Raw genomic sequence first — 19,430 nt, forward strand, 5'->3', positions numbered from 1 at the left:
TGATTGCAAGTTGTTGCGAGTCAGTGACTACTTTAGTGTTAAAATATGGTGCTGTATTTTTAGGATAGTGTGTTTATAATATCATTTTATGTAGATATCCACATTAATCTTATATTTTTCTTCTGCAGTTTTTATTGAAAATGCAATATTTGATCTCAAAAACCTGATGTGATGGACAAAAATTGATGCCAGATTTGGAATCAGCACCCCAAAATTACCTTAAAACCGTTGGAATACCTTATGCCAGAAAAATTGTGACCAGTGTACTCGATCGCGTCCATTGCTCGGCTCGTCGGACGACACAAAGTTAGGCGGGGGGGGGGGTAAAGGTCTCTCCTGTGTTCCCAAGTGTCCCGCTAGTTTCAAGTTGATTTGAAGCTTTCGTGACTGCAGGAATCCATACTCTTTGGTTCTTTCGGTAAAGTCACGTGGGTAGAAATAAAACAAAATAAATCACGACGTTTCGATAGCAACACAAGCGTCCGTCATCAGGTGAAAATCGCGAGCAGCACGATGTCTGTCGCAATTTTGAGAAATTTGCGGGTAATTTACGAATTTGACATTTGGATCGGGACGCCAGCGCATTATCGCCCAGCCTTACGAATTATGTCACGGGATCTTTAAGATCGACTGATGGGAGGTGATGAGAGAGGCTTGGTGACGGTAACGGCATCAACAGGCGTGGCTTGGGCTTGTCGGGGGTTTCCCTCCTTCAGGAAGCAGGATATGGGTGTGACCGTGAGTTTTAGAGGGCTGAGTGATTTACAATTGTCCGTTACTAGATGGACGAATCATCCCGGTTGTCACTGCGACCTCGTGCGATCTCCACCACGGCACGGCGTCTCGAGACGCGTTGCATTAGTGAGACCGCAATCGCTGCCCCTTGCCAATCCACTGCTGGATGAAGGCCTCCTCACGCTGTATCAGTCATGGGGATTGTTTGACCGTGGGCAGTGCGAATTGGTCAGGGTGGGCAGGACCTGGGGCCATTTCCGATATTCCCCCCCCCCCCCCCCTGCTGATGTTAGCAGTCACCAGGAGTTGACCTTTGCTCACTGGGTTCATTGCGTAGTGCGCCAGATGCCGCACCACCGCTCCTCCCTGCAATTTCATTCTGCGCTTTGTTAATGTCAAATGTTGTTGTTCTCGGAACCACTGAGATACTTGTTACCATACCAGGAAATGTAACCTTTGCCCGGCTCGGTCTCTTGTGCTTTGGATGGACACACCGCACATGTGTTCACTAAACCCCCCGTGCATCAGTCGCCGCCATTTGTACGGTACAGTTCTCCCCTACCGGTGCTCAGATTTGTATCGCCTTCGGGCAGGATTAGCGCTGAAAGAATGTCAAGAATTCCTAGGTTTTGTTTCAAACTTTTTTTTAAACTTCACGCTGCCCGAAACACGCGCACAATAAAGGTGGGCAGGCTACCCAGACCTGAAACCAGCTCTTTGTTTTTATTTGTTGACGAGGGTAAGAAACCTTCGGCCGTAAACGGCTTTACAAGAATGGGGTGCTGTACGAGCAGGCTGTGAAGGTAAGTCGTTGACTCGACAACAGTTGTGAAATCTGGCAGAGGGGTATGAGCGATGGCAAGACGTGGTGGCCCAGTGCCATCTCCACACCTCTTGACCTCAATAGCCCTTGCGAGTCACTTTTGCCATCTGAAAATGTAACAAGTTTGTACTTGTGTGTGTGCCTGTACGTGGCTTCATGTGTCCGCACGTGTCTGCGTTTGTGTGCTTCCATGCGTTTGTGTGTGTGTGTGCGCGTGCGCGTCTGTGTGTCTGTATGTATGTTGAACTTCTTTCGTATTGTACGTAGCTAACCATAGGCAACTGTGCGCGCGTGTGTGTGTGCGTGCACGTGTGGGGAGTGGTAGTGTAGCAGTTAGCGCGCTGCGCTACGAACCTGGCGACCCGAGTTCGATTCCAGCTCACGGGCAACACCAGTGACGATTATCTGAACCGGTCCCGGGCCTCCCCTAGGTCTACTCAGCCTGAAATGAGTACCTGGTGCGGTGTGTAAACATCGCCACTGGGGAGACAAAGGCGGTCGGGCGTGGTGCTGGCCACCCACCCCCTCGTGTGCCGTTCCGGCCTTCATAGGTGCTCGCTAACAGCGCTTGCCCCTACAATCTGTTAAGGCTATATGGGGGATCTTTGTCTTTGTGTTTGCAGCTGCTCTCGCGCGGACCTGAGCGCCCGGATGAAGCTCGCGTTCCCCGTACTGTCATGGCTGCCGCGCTACCGTCTGCGCGAGTGGTTTCTGGGAGACGTCTTTGCTGGCATCAGCACCGGTGTCATCCAGTTACCGCAGGGTGGGTGGCTACGCTCGCTCTCTCACTCGTGGCCCCCTCCAAGCCTCTCCTCCTCTGCCTTTCAATGATTGGCTGCCCTCTCAGTAACGCGTTTTCGATATTCATTGAGATCTACGTTGGGTTCTGTTCATTGAAAAAAAAAAATGTCGGTCGCTAATCTGCACTGTATCTGGCCAACTCTTGAAGACCACCGGCACACCCCGAGGAATATTAAGATGAACGTCAATTGTTGACGGTCAGTCGTTGATAGTTCCGTGGAAGGTCGCTCCGATTCGGCTTCTGCTCCTGGGGTCTGGAATTCTCTTCTTCTTGAACTCCTCCGTGCGGTTGACACTCTGCTGCTGCCCTTGTTCAAGTCAACACTTACGACCCCATTTGTGTTCACGTTATAGTTCCCCCCCCCCCCTCTTACCCCATTTGGCATCTGGAGATGTGGTTGCATTTAAATGCTGCTACGGGAATGTACATCGTATTGTATTGATGTTGGCGTTGCTGGGTTTTATTGATGCTTGCTTAACCACACTTGTCCCAACAATTTGTTGTGGCTATACGGGTGATCTTTGGCGTTCCAGGAATGGCGTACGCTCTGCTGGCCGGAGTACCTCCCATCTATGGCCTCTACGCCTCCTTCTACCCAATGCTCGTCTATTTCTTCCTCGGGACATCTCATCACATCTCCATTGGTGAGTGCGGAAGCGAGGCCGAGAATTCGCATTTCAAGTTGAATTCGTATATCTAGGTGAGAACGCAATAGATCAGGATGCAACAGTCACCTGGAGCATTACTCTGATGTCTGTAGGGGGCCTTGGTTCCAATTGAGTAATTTATCGAATGTGGCAAATTTGGAGCCCGTTGCCGGCGCACGATGGGCTACTCTTGCGAAAGACGTCGGGCAATATATAATGTCCACTGAGTGAAGCGGACAGCAGCGTAGTGTTATCATGGTTAATACACCCGTGTTATTAACCAGGGCGGCCGCTGGGTTTGAACCGCGAACCTCTGCAACGAGCGGCGAACGCGCTACCGCTGGACCGCGTCACTGCAGTTGTTACTCTGGCGTGTGTCCATGTGTGTGCGTGCGTGGGCGTGTTATGCGCTTAGTGCACTGCGCTGCGAACACGGCGACCCGAGTTCGAATCCTGCTCACGGCGAACACCAATGACAATTATATGAACCGGGTTCCCGCACACCGCCACGCCTGCCGTGCCGGCCTTCCCAGGTGCTCGCGTAACGGCACTTGTCCCAACAGCCTGTCGAGACTATGGGGGTGACCTTTGTCAGGCACGTTCGCGGTGCTGAGCGTCATGGTGGGCGACGTGACGGAGCGCGTGGCGCCGGACGAGGACTTCCTCCTGCCGCCGGCAAACTTGACGGGCACCAACCAGACCCTGAGCAGCATGCGATTGTCCCTGGAGGGCATCGACGTGGCAGCGCGCGACCAGGCACGCGTCTCCGTCGCCATCGCCGTCACGTTCCTCTGCGGAATCTTCCAGGTGTGGCACGCAACCACGGCACGCAACCACGGCACGCAACCACGGCACGCAACCACGGCACGCACCGCTCTGCTGGTCAGTCTATTATATAAAGACCTGGTCAGAGACTGGGCTGTTAGTCTATTGCACTGGTCAATACACTTTTTCTGGCATAAGGTATTCCAACGGTTTTAAGGTAATTTTGGGGTTCTGATTCCAAATCTGGTATCAGTTTTTGTCGATCACATCAGGTTTTTGAGATCAAATATTGAATTTTCAATAAAAACTGCAGAAGAAAAATATTAAATAAATGTGGATATCTACATAAAATGATATTATAAACACACTATCCTAAAAATACAGCACCATATTTTAACACTAAAGCAGTCACTGACTCGCAACAACTTGCAATCATAAGTGACAGAGTTAATTTCGGGTAAAATCAATGAAAATGGGGTATGCCGATAGCATAAAAATGAGATGTGATAGAGCAAATTTGGAATCAGCACCCTGAAATTAGTCTAAAACAGCTGCAAAAGTCCAGGCCAGAAAAACAGATTTTTTTTTTTGTTGACCAGTGTTGTCTAGGGAAAGCTGTCGGTGGCCACCGGCGGTCAGATGTTGGTGGTCATAAGAATGTTTTCACCTTGCTACCCACATTTCATCACTGCAGCGCATAATAACATGACCCCCCCACCCCCCCCCACACTGCGTCCGTGCCCCGTGCACCCCGTGACGGCAGCTCTCCCTGGGTATGCTGCGGTTCGGAGTGGTTGCGACGTACCTCTCCGAGCCCATGGTGCGCGGCTTCACCACGGCCTGCTCCATCCACGTGTGCGTCACCCAGTTCAAGTACATGTTCGGCGTCAGCGTCTCGCGCTACAGCGGGCCCCTGGCCATCGTATACGTAAGCAGGCGTGCGTGCGACGTGTGGCTGTGTGCCAGTGTGTATCTGGTGTGGGGAGCGGTGGCGCAGCGGTTGGCGCGCTGCCCTACAAACCTGGCGAGCCGAGGTACGATTCCCGCTCGCGGCCAACACCAGTGACGATTATTTGGCCTCAAATGAGTACCTGGTGCTGTGTGTAAACATCGCCACTAGGGAGACAAAGGCGTCCGGGCGTGGTGCTGGCCACCCACCACCTCGTGTGCCGTTCCGGCCTTAATAGGTGCCGCTCGATAACTGCACTTATCTCAACAGTCTGAAGGCTATGCGGGGGATCTTTGTCTTTATATTTGCATATGGGGGTGTCTGTTTGTTTGGTGGCTCCACGGTGTGTCTGCACTTTGCTACAAAACCGGCAACTCGTTGAAATCTTGCTCATGATCAATAAGAGAGGTGTATATGTGAACCAATCCTGGGTCTCCGCTAGGTTGATTCGGTCCTTGCACGAGTACCTGCCACGGTGCGTATTAAACATGAGCATTGGGGAGACAAAGGTGGCCAGCTGTGGTTTTGGCCAACCTCCCCCACGTGTGCCATGCCCGGCCTTAATAAGTGCCCGCTAACAGCACCCGCCTCCAACAATCTGTAGAAGTCTATATCTTGGGGGACATTTGTCTTTGTGTGAGCAGACCACGATAGAGTTCTGTTCCCGTCTGGGCCACACCAACCTGGTGTCGCTCCTGCTGTGTGTCATCTGCACCGTGGGCCTCGCTGGGAGCAAGGAGCTGGGCGACCGCTACAGGAACCGCCTGCCCGCGCCCATCCCGCTGGAGCTCATCCTGGTACGGCTTTGTGGTGGTGGGAGTGAGGGGCTCTCGCGGGGCTGGTCGCCACGCCGACGGCCCCAACCCCAGCCGCCCCCCTCGTGCGGTGACGCGTGGCGGGCCGTTGATGCGAGGTTTGAAGCGTCGTTTATACGGCGCGCACGTACGCCGCTTTGACCCAAGCCGTGAGGGTCCGTGGGGATTATTTGAGGCGCTGTCTCCCCGACAGACCTGTTCTTCACCTGAGGACGGCTGCTTGCGTTGTGGCCGAAACGTCGTGAGAATTGGATTTTATTATGTTTTATTTTTATTATTTTATTACTTCCCTTCTACATGATGACTTTACCGAAAGAACCAAGAAGATGAATCCCTGCAGTCACGAAAGCTTTACATCCAGATATGCAAATTCTTTTGTCAAGGCGCTCTTCCCCCTCCAACCCAGCTTAAATATACGCTGCCAAGCCTGGTGTTGTGTCATTCAGACGCTGTCTTTCCGACAGACCTGTTCTTCACCTGAGGACGGCTGCTTGCGTTGTGGCCGAAACGTCGTGAGAATTATTTTATTATGTTTTATTTTTATTATTTTATTACTTCCCTTCTACGTGACTTTACCGAAAGAACCAAGAAGATTATTTGACCCTGTTGATTATTTCGGGTCGCTGTTGCAAATTAATTCTCACCTCGTTTTTAAACCAAATAAATGTGACAGCCTGTTGGGCAGGCTGTCACCTGTCGGCACTGTCCGGGCTCAAACCCACTTAGCCTCCGAGCTCGAGTGAGATGGCGTGTCGGCTTGGCACGGGGCACGCGCGGGAGACTCGCCGCGTCCTCACTCGCGTCCCTGTGTGGTCGCGTGGCCTAGGTTGTACTTGCCACGCTCGCGTCCAGCGGCCTGGAGCTCAACGAGAAGTATGCGGTGGACATCATTGGAGACATTCCCACTGGGTGTGTATGTGTGTGTGTTTGTGTGCGCGCCAGTGGTGCAGCGGTTAGCGCGCTGCGCTATGAACCCGGCAACCCGGGTTCGATTCCCGCTCACGGCCAACACCAGTGACGATTATCTAAACTGGTCCCGGGCCTCGCCTAGGTCGACTCAGCCTCAAATGAGTACCCGGTGCGGTGTGTAAACATCGCTATTGGGGAGACGAAGGCGGTCGGGCGTGGTGCTGGCCACCCACCCCCTCGTGTACCGTTCTGGCCTTCATAGGTGCTCGCTAACAACACTTGCCCCTACAGTCTGTTAAGGCTATACGGGGGATCTTTGTGTGCGCGCCGGCACGTACGGACGCACTCGTGTGCGGCTGTACGCACGGTGGCGATGCATCTGCCAGTCATCTCGGTCAACCCGTAACACCTGGGTCTGTCCCATAACCTTGCCAGCAGCGAACCATGGATACTTCGCGTGACCTCGGGGTGCACCTGGCCTGGCACAGGTGGCATGGTGACGGCAGTTGTGTTGTGTTGGCAGCGTTAGTGCAGTGGTTCGCATGCTGCACTACACAACCAAGTGAACACAGTTCTATTCCTGCACGTGACCAACGCCAGTGACGATTCTTTGAACAGGTCCTGGGCCTTCCCTATGCCTACTCGGCTTCAAATGGGTACCTGGTGCGGTGTATAAACGTCACCACTAGGGAGACAAAGGCAGCCTGGCGTGGTGCTGGCCACCCACCCCCTCGTGTGCTGTGCCAGCCTGCATAGGTGCTCGCTAACAGAACTTGCCCCAACAGTCTGTTTTAGCTATATGGGGGATCTTTGTATTTTTGTGCGTGTGTCTGCACGCGTTGCTGTATTGGTGCGTGTCTGCTTATTGTGATTGTGTGTGATTGTGTTTGCGTGCTGTGGTTGTCTGTGTCTCTGTGTGCGTGTGTGTACACGTGTCTGCACGCTGTGCTGCGTGTCTGTCCGTGTGCGTGCCCACTCGCGCGCTGCAGCCTGAAGCCCCCGGTGGCCCCACCGTTCGCTCTGTTTGGCAAGGTGGTGGTGGACGCCATCACCTTGGCCATCGTGGGCTTCTCCATCGCCATCTCCATGGGCAAGACGTTCGCCCTGAAGCACGGATACAACATCGACAGCAACCAGGTGAGTGGCGCACTCCACACAACACTCCACACAACACTCCACACAACACTCCACACAACACTCCACACAACACTCCACACAACACTCCACACAACACTCCACACAACACTCCACACAACACTCCACACAACACTCCACACAACACTCCACACAACACTCCACACAACACTCCACACAACACTCCACACAACACTCCACACAACACTCCACACAACACTCCACACAACACTCCACACAACACTCCACACAACACTCCACACAACACTCCACACAACACTCCACACAACACTCCACACAACACTCCACACAACACTCCACACAACACTCCACACAACACTCCACACAACACTCCACACAACACTCCACACAACACTCCACACAACACTCCACACAACACTCCACACAACACTCCACACAACACTCCACACAACACTCCACACAACACTCCACACAACACTCCACACAACACTCCACACAACACTCCACACAACACTCCACACAACACTCCACACAACACTCCACACAACACTCCACACAACACTCCACACAACACTCCACACAACACTCCACACAACACTCCACACAACACTCCACACAACACTCCACACAACACTCCACACAACACTCCACACAACACTCCACACAACACTCCACACAACACTCCACACAACACTCCACACAACACTCCACACAACACTCCACACAACACTCCACACAACACTCCACACAACACTCCACACAACACTCCACACAACACTCCACACAACACTCCACACAACACTCCACACAACACTCCACACAACACTCCACACAACACTCCACACAACACTCCACACAACACTCCACACAACACTCCACACAACACTCCACACAACACTCCACACAACACTCCACACAACACTCCACACAACACTCCACACAACACTCCACACAACACTCCACACAACACTCCACACAACACTCCACACAACACTCCACACAACACTCCACACAACACTCCACACAACACTCCACACAACACTCCACACAACACTCCACACAACACTCCACACAACACTCCACACAACACTCCACACAACACTCCACACAACACTCCACACAACACTCCACACAACACTCCACACAACACTCCACACAACACTCCACACAACACTCCACACAACACTCCACACAACACTCCACACAACACTCCACACAACACTCCACACAACACTCCACACAACACTCCACACAACACTCCACACAACACTCCACACAACACTCCACACAACACTCCACACAACACTCCACACAACACTCCACACAACACTCCACACAACACTCCACACAACACTCCACACAACACTCCACACAACACTCCACACAACACTCCACACAACACTCCACACAACACTCCACACAACACTCCACACAACACTCCGCTTATCCCGCCGTAGTGCGACGCGTGACGATGATCATGATGATGCCTTCAATCCCCGCCCAGCTCCCCCTCCTGTGGTCAAGGGCGTGTGCCAATTGTGTGGCAAGTTGTGGTCGACTAATACTTGTGCGTCTGTCCTGTGTGTGTGTGTGCGAGCGGTAGTGTAGTGGTTAGCGCGCTGCACTACCAACCTGGCGACCCGGGTTCGATTCTCGCTCACGGCAAACACCAGTGACGATTATCTGAACCGGTCCCGGGCGTCCCCTAGGTCGACTCGGCCTCAAATGAGTACCTAGTTCGGTGTGTAAACATCGCCGCTAGGGAGACAAAGGCGGTCGGGCGTGGTTGCTGGCCACCCACCCCCTCGTGTACCGTTCCGGCCTTCATAGGTGCTCGCTAACAGCACTTGCCCCTACAGTCTGTTAAGGCTATACAGGGGATCTTTGATCTTTGATCTATATCTGTCTGTGTGTGCACGTCTGTGTCTGTATCTGTGTGCGCCTGTAGGAGCTGGTCGCCATCGGCCTGAGCAACATGTTCGGCTCGATCTTCCACTCGTTCACCATCAGCTGTGCCATGTCGCGGAGCCTGGTGCAGGACGCGACGGGAGGGCAAACGCAGGTACATCCATTATTGTTGGCCGTGAGCCAGAATCGAACTCGAGTCCACTTGCGCACACACACGCACGTATAGCAAATGCATTGATGACACGTATGCCCGCATACTAAATCTCTAACTTGTACAGAATTAATTTACACTGACTTATTGACGCCCGTGCCCGCCGGGATAACTCCGCGCCGTCTTTGCAGGTGGCCGGTCTGGTGTCGGCGTTGTTGGTGCTCATCGTAATTCTGGCCATCAGCAGCCTCTTCCGGCCTCTGCCCAGGGTAAGGTGGCTCTCCCCCGGCCCCTCTATCCAGAGGCTGTGAGGCTCGTGCCAAATGAGGCAGCGCAGCAAGTGGGCTGCTGTGCCGGCCGTCATAGGCGCTGCTCCCAACAGCGCTTGCCCCAACGGTCTGTGGAGGCTCCGGGGGGGATCTGTAAGCGCGTGCGCTGTACGAGTCGTTGTGCGTGCGCGCGTCGTTGTGCGTGCGCGCGTCGTTGTGCGTGCGCGCGTCGTTGTGCGTGCGCGCGTCGTTGTGCGTGCGCGCGTCGTTGTGCGTGCGCGCGTCGTTGTGCGTGCGCGCGTCGTTGTGCGTGCGCGCGTCGTTGTGCGTGCGCGCGTCGTTGTGCGTGCGCGCGTCGTTGTGCGTGCGCGCGTCGTTGTGCGTGCGCGCGTCGTTGTGCGTGCGCGCGTCGTTGTGCGTGCGCGCGTCGTTGTGCGTGCGCGCGTCGTTGTGCGTGCGTGCGCGCGTCGTTGTGCGTGCGTGCGCGCGTCGTTGTGCGTGCGTGCGCGAGTCGTTGTGCGTGCGCGAGTCGTTGTGCGTGCGCGCGTCGTTGTGCGTGCGCGCGTCGTTGTGCGTGCGCGCGTCGTTGTGCGTGCGCGCGTCGTTGTGCGTGCGCGCGTCGTTGTGCGTGCGCGCGTCATTGTGCGTGCGCGCGTCATTGTGCGTGCGTGTGCTCGGCAGGCGGCGCTGGCAGCTGTCGTTCTCGTCAACCTCAAGGGGATGTTCAAGCAGTTCGCCGACGTGCCCCAGCTGTGGAGAACCTGTCGCATCGACCTGGTGAGCGGCTCCCCTCCCCCTCTCCCTCCAGAAACACTACGAGAGTATGCGAGTTGATTTTGTTTAACCTGGCGATTAACTCGGGAGACCACGATCGTCTCGTTCGCAAGAGCGACCCGGGGCACGAGTCTGCCGGCAGGGGGCAATGATTGCTGCCGTGTGATCCCAATTGGGTGATTTGGTTTCACTTCCACCGCACCAGCCGATCGGGGAATACCGAAGCAGATGCACCTCGTGATGCCCATTGCTGGTGGAGGGGGGGGGGGCTGAAATCTCTGTCCCTCGTGGGTCTCTCCCTCTAGCTATGGGAACGCGGTGAAGTGGCATTGTCAAACGTCGACGGGTGGGGGACAAAGGTGCCCGAGCGTGCGCGGGTATTGGCCTCATTGCACCGCTCGTGTGCCTGTTCTAGCACCACCTGCCTGGGCTGTGTCTCTTCAGCGACGTTTGTCTTCGTACAAGCGTGTGTGTTTGTGCAAGCAGGATATATGATGGGTGTGTAATTTGACGACGCATATCTATTCACGTGGCACACATTTGACCACGTGCATCTATTCATGTGGCACAGCTGGGACAGTGCGCGCGCGCGCGCGTTGATGATACACAACTCCACGTCAGCACGGCGATTCATCCGACCGGAGTTTGGTTCCTGGCAGCGATGTACGACATCGCCACCGATAGCCAATTAAAATCCAACTGGGTTTGAGCCTCCCCGTGGCAGTTCAGGGAAAGATGATGACCCAGTGCGGTGGCCATGTGGGTCAGAGGTCGGAGCTGACACCGCGGAGATCCTGGGCTCGCGTCCATTTGGTTGCCCGTACCCAGTTGATGGTCATCAAGGACTGGACAGAAATAAAAATCGCACTTAATGTGGCTCATCCATTTGGCTCAATTCCAGCTCCGAGAATTAAGCACGGCAGTTTAACCGCCATACGAGGAACGCTCCTCTCTGCCGCAGGTCAGGGCTGGGAAATGGCTGCCCCCGAGTGTGGTCCAGAGTTCACGTAAAGGTCACGGATTTTTCTGCCCATGACCCTGAAAACCGAACAGGGATGAAACCGGGGGGTGGGGGAGAAAGATAAAAAACTATTTCGAAAAGGTGACTCTTCAAGTGTGGTGCGGGGGAGACAAAGGTGTCTGGGCAGCCATCGCGCTGGTTACACTACCCTCTTGTGAGCCGCTCCGGCCTTTGTAGGTGCTTCCCCTGTGGAGGCGGTCTGTGTGGCCTACAGAGCGGTCCGTCGTCCCTTGCGTGTCGCAGGCCATGTGGATGGTGACCTTCTGGGCGTCCGTGCTGCTGGGGCTGGACCTGGGCCTGGCCGTCGCAGTGTCGTTTGCTCTGCTCAGCGTCGTCATCCGCACCCAAACGTGAGCCCCAGCGGATCATCTGCGCGGGCATGGCACGCTGGTAGCGCACGCACAGCACCGGCGTCGATCTGCGACGTGGGATGACGGCGCAGGGATGATGGGGCTCGTGGTGGCATCGGTCGTGTGTGCTTCATGACCACCACGGAAACCACTACCACCGCCGCCACCGTCATCACCATGATCAACTACCACTGCCACTAGCAGGCGCTCACCTGTGATCCAGCACGGTGGAGGTGGTGAGGGTTGATGGGTCACACAGATGCTGTGAAACTCCCTTCCCGTGAGTGTCGAGCAAGAGCCGTACCCTGGCTCTGCAGGAGAACGCAGCAAAGCAAAGACTCCAGCCGTTCCGTCTGTACGGGATAGTGTTTCCCCCTCGCACGTGTGGGTTTTCTCTGGGTACTCCTGCTTCCACCCACGTGTAAACGCTCATTAATTGGTGGATAACACTTTCATAAGAAGAGAACCGCAGAGCTTGGCAATTGTTGCCACCGGCTGTGTGGCTGCCTTCCCACTCGTCTGTGGTTCCTCCTCCTGGCGCCTCTGAGTCGTCCTTTCTCTCTCTCAGAGAGCGAGCAAATGCTACGTGGTGGCACGTTGTAAGTTCACAATATCACCACCACCACCACCAATCATCGCTTCGGCTGAGCTGCCACTTGCACGATGGGGCCCGTTCGACACGAAACACAAGGAAGCTGCGCCGGAATCGACCGCGTGCCGTTGTGAAAGGCGATGTTTGTGTGCCACCCCTCCATGTCCCCATCCCACGCCCTGCTGCCGTTCCAAGGCCCAAGTACTCGATTCTGGGCAAAATCCCCAACACCGACATCTACCTGGACCTCAAAGAATACGCGGAAGTAAGGACACGCACTCATGGAAGCGAGGATATTTGACGGCTTGTGTCCACGAAGCGCGGTGAATGTCCCGGGGCTGTTTGCCGTGCGGTCTGCGGCGAGTGTCGGTAGCGCGCGTGAACGCAGCGCCTCTCTTGTCACGTGTGCCAGGCGAAGGAGATTCCCGGGATCAGGATATTCCAGACCAACGCGTCGCTCTACTTCGCCAACGCGGATATGTACACGGAGGCGCTGATCAGCAAGGTGGGGCTGTCCTCCGTCAGTTTCATTTCCTCTTATTTCTCCATTCTGTTATTTTTTTTTCCCAACGGCTTGAGAATTAACTTTAGCCATGAACAAAAAAACAAATAGGTGGCCATGTTGCTCGGAAGTCTGAGCATTGAGCCGATACCGCTGAGAGTTCGGGGTTCACGCGTGCGTGTTAACGCGTGCGTGTGTTCTTTGTTGTGTGTGTGTGTGTGTGCGGTAGTGTAGTGGTTGGCGCGCTGCGCTATGAACCTAGTGACCCGGGTTCGATTCCCGCTCACGGCCAACACCAGTGACGATTATCTGAACCGGTCCTGGGCCTCCCCTAGGTCGACTCAGCCTGAAATGAGTACCTGGTGCGGTGTGTAAACATCGCCACTGGGGAGACAAAGGCGGTCGGGCGTGGTGCTGGCCACCCACCCCCTCGTGTACCGTTCCGGCCTTCATAGGTGCTCGCTAACAGCACTTGCCCCTACAGTCTGTTAAGGCTATACGGGGGATCTTTGTCTTTGTCTTTGTCTGTGTGTGTGTTAACGCGTACGCGTGTGTCTGTGTGTGTCCACACGCAGACCGGTCTGGACCCCCGGTCGCTGATCGCCGTGCGCAAGAGGTTCCTCGCGCACCAGCAGCGCTTGGAGCGCAAGCGGCGTCGCGAAGCCGGGACGGAGGCAAAGAGCGCCACACTCAATCTGGTGAGGACCTCGGGCGGCCTCCCACTCGCCGCCACGGGGCTACAGCCGCAGCATCAGCCGCGTGTGGGGAGGGGGGGGGTTCGGCTTTCGCAATTGATTCTCGCGCTCGTGATGCGTGCGTTGTGCCTGCGGGAATCGACGCTTGGGAGTGCGCGCACTCGCTGCTGCGCACGTCGGTTTAGCTTGACCGCGTGAGAACCTGGGAGACGGCAACGAGTCTCGTGTGCAAGAGTCACCTGGGTGGCAGAGGTCGCAAACGGGTACCCGTACGCGTACCTGGCCGGGTATGGGTACCCGTTCCCTACCCGTACCCTACCCAAAATGAGTGACAAACGGTTACTCACCGGTGACTCACGGCCTACCCGTACCCGGCCGCACCAGGGTCGCAAACGGGTACCCGTACCCGGCCGTTTACGGGTAGCTGGGTATCGGGTACCCGGTTGCGACCTCTGCTGGGTGGTCAACGTGGCGATTCAATTTGGTCCCATTGACGCCGTGGGGTGCGGCTGTGGTGCGGCTGCGGTGAGGCGAGTGCTCTGCTCTGAGCCCGGGGCGTTGTTGTGCCGTGCGTGCCAGGACTGCGCCGAGGCGGGGCATGTGGTGCTCCCGCTGGAGGAGGGCGAGGAGCAGGGCCTCACCACGACCGCGTACCGCTTCCTCGTGCTCGACTTTGGCGCCGTGACCTTCGTGGACTCGCCCGGGGTCAAGATGCTCAAGAGGGTACGTACGCTCACCGGGCCGTGTGTGAGTGTGTGTGAGTGTGTGTGAGTGAGTGAGCGTGTGTGTGTGTGAATGAGTGCGAGTAAGCGTGTGTGTGTGTGAGTGCGAGTAAGCGTGTGTGTGTGTGTGAGTGAGTGTGAGTAAGCGTGTGTGTGTGTGTGAGTGAGTGTGAGTAAGCGTGTGTGTGTGAGTGAGTGTGAGTAAGCGTGTGTGTGTGTGTGTGTGAGTGAGTGTGAGTAAGTGTGTGTGTGTGTGTGTGAGTGAGTGTGAGTAAGCGTGTGTGTGTGTGTGTGTGAGTGAGTGTGAGTAAGCGTGTGTGTGTGTGTGTGTGAGTGAGTGTGAGTAAGCGTGTGTGTGTGTGTGTGTGAGTGAGTGTGAGTAAGCGTGTGTGTGTGTGTGTGTGAGTGAGTGTGAGTAAGCGTGTGTGTGTGTGTGTGTGAGTGAGTGTGAGTAAGCGTGTGTGTGTGTGTGTGTGAGTGAGTGAGTGTGAGTAAGCGTGTGTGTGTGAGTGAGTGTGAGTAAGCGTGTGTGTGTGTGTGTGTGTGAGTGAGTGTGAGTAAGCGTGTGTGTGTGTGTGTGTGTGTGAGTGAGTGAGTGTGAGTAAGCGTGTGTGAGTGTGAGTGAGCGTGAGTAAGCGTGTGTGAGTGAGTGTGAGTAAGCGTGTGTGTGTGTGTGTGTGAGTGAGTGAGTGAGTGTGAGTAAGCGTGTGTGAGTGTGAGTGAGCGTGAGTAAGCGTGTGTGAGTGAGTGTGAGTAAGCGTGTGTGTGTGTGTGTGAGTGAGTGTGAGTAAGCGTGTGTGTGTGAGTGAGTGTGAGTAAGCGTGTGTGTGTGTGTGTGAGTGTGAGTAAGCGTGTGTGTGTGTGTGAGTGAGTGTGAGTAAGCGTGTGTGCGTGTGTGTGTGTGTGAGTGAGTGTGAGTAAGCGTGTGTGTGTGTGTGTGTGAGTGAGTGTGAGTAAGCGTGTGTGTGTGTGTGTGTGTGAGTGAGTGTGAGTAAGCGTGTGTGTGTGTGTGTGTGTGAGTGAGTGTGAGTAAGCGTGTGTGTGTGTGTGTGTGTGAGTGAGTGTGAGTAAGCGTGTGTGTGTGTGTGTGTGTGTGAGTGAGTGTGAGTAAGCGTTGTGTGTGTGTGTGTGTGAGTGAGTGTGAGTAAGCGTGTGTGTGTGTGTGTGTGTGAGTGAGTGTGAGTAAGCGTGTGTGTGTGTGTGTGTGAGTGAGTGTGAGTAAGCGTGTGTGTGTGTGTGTGTGAGTGAGTGTGAGTAAGCGTGTGTGTGTGTGTGTGTGTGAGTGAGTGTGAGTAAGCGTGTGTGTGTGTGTGTGTGTGAGTGAGTGTGAGTAAGCGTGTGTGTGTGTGTGTGTGTGAGTGAGTGTGTGTGTGTGTGTGTGTGAGTGAGTGTGAGTAAGCGTGTGTGTGTGTGTGTGTGTGAGTGAGTGTGAGTAAGCGTGTGTGTGTGTGTGTGTGTGAGTGAGTGTGAGTAAGCGTGTGTGTGTGTGTGTGTGAGTGAGTGTGAGTAAGCGTGTGTGTGTGTGTGTGTGTGAGTGAGTGTGAGTAAGCGTGTGTGTGTGTGTGTGTGTGAGTGAGTGTGAGTAAGCGTGTGTGTGTGTGTGTGTGTGAGTGAGTGTGAGTAAGCGTGTGTGTGTGTGTGTGTGTGAGTGAGTGTGAGTAAGCGTGTGTGTGTGTGTGTGTGAGTGAGTGTGAGTAAGCGTGTGTGTGTGTGTGTGAGTGAGTGTGAGTAAGCGTGTGTGTGTGTGTGAGTGTGAGTAAGCGTGTGTGTGTGAGTGAGTGCGAGTAAGCGTGTGTGTGTGTGTGTGAGTGCGCGCTAGTGTAGCGGTTAGCGCGCTGCGCTATAAACCTAGCGACCCGGGTTCGATTCCCGCTCATGGCCAACACCAGTGACGATTATCTGAACTGGTCCAGGGCCTCCCCTAGATCGACTCAGCCTGAAATGAGTACCTGGTGTGGTGTGTAAACATCGCCACTGGGGAGATAAATGCGGTCGGGCGTGGTGCTGGCCACCCACCCCCTCGTGTACCGTTCCGGCCTTCATAGGTGCTCGCTAACAGCACTTACCCCTACAGTCTGTTAAGGCTATACGGGGGATCTTTGTCTGTGTGAGTGAGTAAGCGTGTGTGTGACCGGGCGTGGTGCTGGCCACCCAACACGTACCGTTCCGGCCTTCATAGGCGTTGCTCGCCATTAGCACTTTCCCCAACAGTCTAGCGAGCGTGTGCAAGCTTGTTTAATGCGCACATTCCATGATGTCGCACGGCTCGGGCGTGTTCCTCTTAATTACTCGCTCTTAGTGGTTTGGGTCGCCTCTTTTTCCTTGAGGGTTCTTAATGGACCTAAACGTCTTGGCTCCTGACCAACGGCAAGAAACGCGAACGTTTCAGTGCGTAATCTGATTTACATAATGTAAAAATACTGGCTTTTAGTTTTATATATGCCCAGGCGTTGATGAAAATTACAACTCGCAAAGGCTGAGGAACCACAGATGAACAGGAAGGCAGCAAACCAGGCGGTGAGCCGGTGCTAACAACAATTGCCCAAGCTCTGCCGTCCTCTGTGTATGAACGTGTTTTGAAGTTTTAATATGTGTGGGAGGAAACGGGAGCTACCGGCGAGAACCTACGTGTGCGAGGGGGCAACGCTCTATCCCGTACGGAGGGGATTTTAGTCCGCATGTTGCCGTACCGCCTTCTCCTGGCGAGCCAGGGTACTGCGCTTCCACGATGCCCACGGGAAAGGAGTTTCCCAACATTTTATGCGCTCCACCAACCCGTACGGTAGCCTGATGATGACACGGCAGAGGTCGCAAACGGGTTTTGATTCCTTACCCGTACCCGGCCGCACCAGGGTCGCAAATGGGTACCCGTTCCCTACTCGTACCCGTACCCTACCCGAAATAAGTGACAAACGGTTACTCGCCAGTGACTCACGGCCTACCCGTACCCGTACCCGTACCCGGTCGCAAACGGCTACCCGTACCCGGCCGGGTACGGGTAGCCGGGTATCGGGTAGGGTACGGGTATCGGGTACCCGGTTGCGAACTCTGTGACACGGTGCTTGCTCTTTCCCTTACAGATATTCCAAGAGCACAAGGAGGTGGGAGTGCAAGTGTGCCTGGCTGGTTGTAGAGGTACGTCACGCGCCTGCTCCCTCGCACGCTCGCCCAGTTCACTCGGCTCACCTCTGAATGGTTACTGCCAGTTTGGGGCGCACGCCTGGGGACATACAATGCTCGGTTCGGGCAGCGTGCAGAGCTACGAGTCGTGGTCGAGTCTTGGGTTGGGCCACGCGATGATCTGGCCCCCACCACCACTCGACACGACCAAACGGATTAAGCGCACGTGTGACGCGCCCGTTGTTGTTTCGGTTCACCTTGAAATTAAGGAGGAATGCACGGGACCAGACCTAGCGCACACAACTCGCCACCCACGTTCATGCACGCACACACTCGCACGACTCGCGCACCCACTCTCAAATACACGCACATACTCGCACCCAACCTTTTGCTAGATTTGGTGGTCAACGCTTGAGTCTATCTGTCCGGGGAGCGGTGGCCCAGTGTTTAGCGCACAAACATCGTCACTTGGGTTTGACTCCTGGCCACGGCTAACTTTCAGTGGCAAACAATATCAGAACATCTTCTTGGTTCTTTCGGTAAAGTCACGTAGAAGGGAAATAATAAAATAATAAAAATAAAACATAATAAAATTATTCTCACGACGTTTCGGCCACAACGCAAGCTGCCCCTCCTCAGGTGAAGACCAGGTCTGTCCTCAGGTGAAGAACAGGGCTGTCGGAAAGACAGCGTCTGAATCTCATTCAGACGCTGTCTGTTCTTCACCTGAGGACGGCTGCTTGCGTTGTGGCCGAAACGTCGTGAGAATTATTTTATTACGTTTTATTTTTATTATTTTATTATTTCCCTTCTACGTGACTTTACCGAAAGAACCAAGAAGATGAATCCCTGCAGTCACGAAAGCTTTCAATCGAAAGATATCAGAACAATTCCTGGACATCCCGTAGCTCAACTTGGCCTTAAAAGAGCACCTGGCCAGCCGGGCATGGTGCCGGCCACACCACCTCCTCGTGCGCCGCCGTCCCGGCCTTCGCAGGTGCTCTGCGCTGACGGCACTTGGACACGGGGGATCTTTGTCTTTGTGTGCCGCCAGCGGTGGTGGTGACCCAGCTGGAGCGAACCGGCTTCCTGAGCGGGCCCTCCAGCAAAGCGCAGCTCTTCCTCAGCGTCCCCGACGCGGTGGCCCACTGCCAGCGCCAAGACGCGCTGCACGGCAGACCGGCGCTCGCCACACCGCCTGGAGCGCACAACCACACGGCCGACGGACGGGTGAGCGCACGCCGGCACCGACGGTCACACCGCGCAGCCAGCACGCCAGTTTGTTGTCCTTCCCCCGTACCCTCCTATTTAACACGGTTGGCTATGCAGAGTATGAATGAAGTTCTGCATACGTACACGCACAGCACTCGACAGCGCTACGTGCAGCACCGCGAGTGAGGTTCTGGTAACGGACGGACGATGTTGCCTCCAGGAGGACAAGCACGCGCATCCCGTGGAGAACGGAGGGTGCTACCCGGAGCCCAGGAGCCCCGCGCCGATGGTGAGTCCGCTCTTCTCTCCCATCGCTTCGCTCGCTCGTAGCGGGTACAGGAAATAGATACTTTATATTCGTGGTTCTTTCGGTAAAGTCACGTAGAAGGGAAATAATAAGATAATACGAATATAAAAAAATTATCACGACGTTTCGACTGCAACACAAGCAATCATCATCAGGTGTGAAATCCACAGCAAGAAAATTTGTTGTTGTTTTATATTTGTATTATTTTATTATTTCCCTTCTACGTGACTTTACCGAAAGAACCAA

At 54.8% G+C, this 19,430-nt stretch overlaps 1 protein-coding gene across 3 annotated transcripts in view; it reads left to right on the forward strand.

Moving 5' to 3' along the window:
• Positions 1-19,430, forward strand: part of LOC144731805 (prestin-like) — a 42,297-nt gene that overhangs the window by 15,082 nt on the left and 7,785 nt on the right. For all 3 annotated transcript variants that reach the window (XM_078613053.1, XM_078613056.1, XM_078613054.1), the window contains exons 3-20: positions 2,182-2,321; positions 2,894-3,004; positions 3,603-3,814; positions 4,536-4,700; positions 5,366-5,518; positions 6,363-6,445; positions 7,435-7,582; positions 9,510-9,623; positions 9,812-9,889; positions 10,571-10,666; positions 11,928-12,034; positions 12,822-12,891; positions 13,039-13,131; positions 13,704-13,826; positions 14,403-14,546; positions 17,626-17,680; positions 18,720-18,895; positions 19,098-19,166. In XM_078613053.1, coding sequence (XP_078469179.1) covers positions 2,182-2,321; positions 2,894-3,004; positions 3,603-3,814; positions 4,536-4,700; positions 5,366-5,518; positions 6,363-6,445; positions 7,435-7,582; positions 9,510-9,623; positions 9,812-9,889; positions 10,571-10,666; positions 11,928-12,034; positions 12,822-12,891; positions 13,039-13,131; positions 13,704-13,826; positions 14,403-14,546; positions 17,626-17,680; positions 18,720-18,895; positions 19,098-19,166 — 2,137 coding nt within the window. The remainder of the gene's footprint in view (positions 1-2,181; positions 2,322-2,893; positions 3,005-3,602; positions 3,815-4,535; positions 4,701-5,365; positions 5,519-6,362; positions 6,446-7,434; positions 7,583-9,509; positions 9,624-9,811; positions 9,890-10,570; positions 10,667-11,927; positions 12,035-12,821; positions 12,892-13,038; positions 13,132-13,703; positions 13,827-14,402; positions 14,547-17,625; positions 17,681-18,719; positions 18,896-19,097; positions 19,167-19,430) is intronic.

The sequence above is a fragment of the Lampetra planeri genome, chromosome 40 (assembly GCF_965212315.1).
Source record: "Lampetra planeri chromosome 40, kcLamPlan1.2.h2, whole genome shotgun sequence".
Classification (NCBI taxonomy): domain Eukaryota; kingdom Metazoa; phylum Chordata; class Hyperoartia; order Petromyzontiformes; family Petromyzontidae; genus Lampetra; species Lampetra planeri.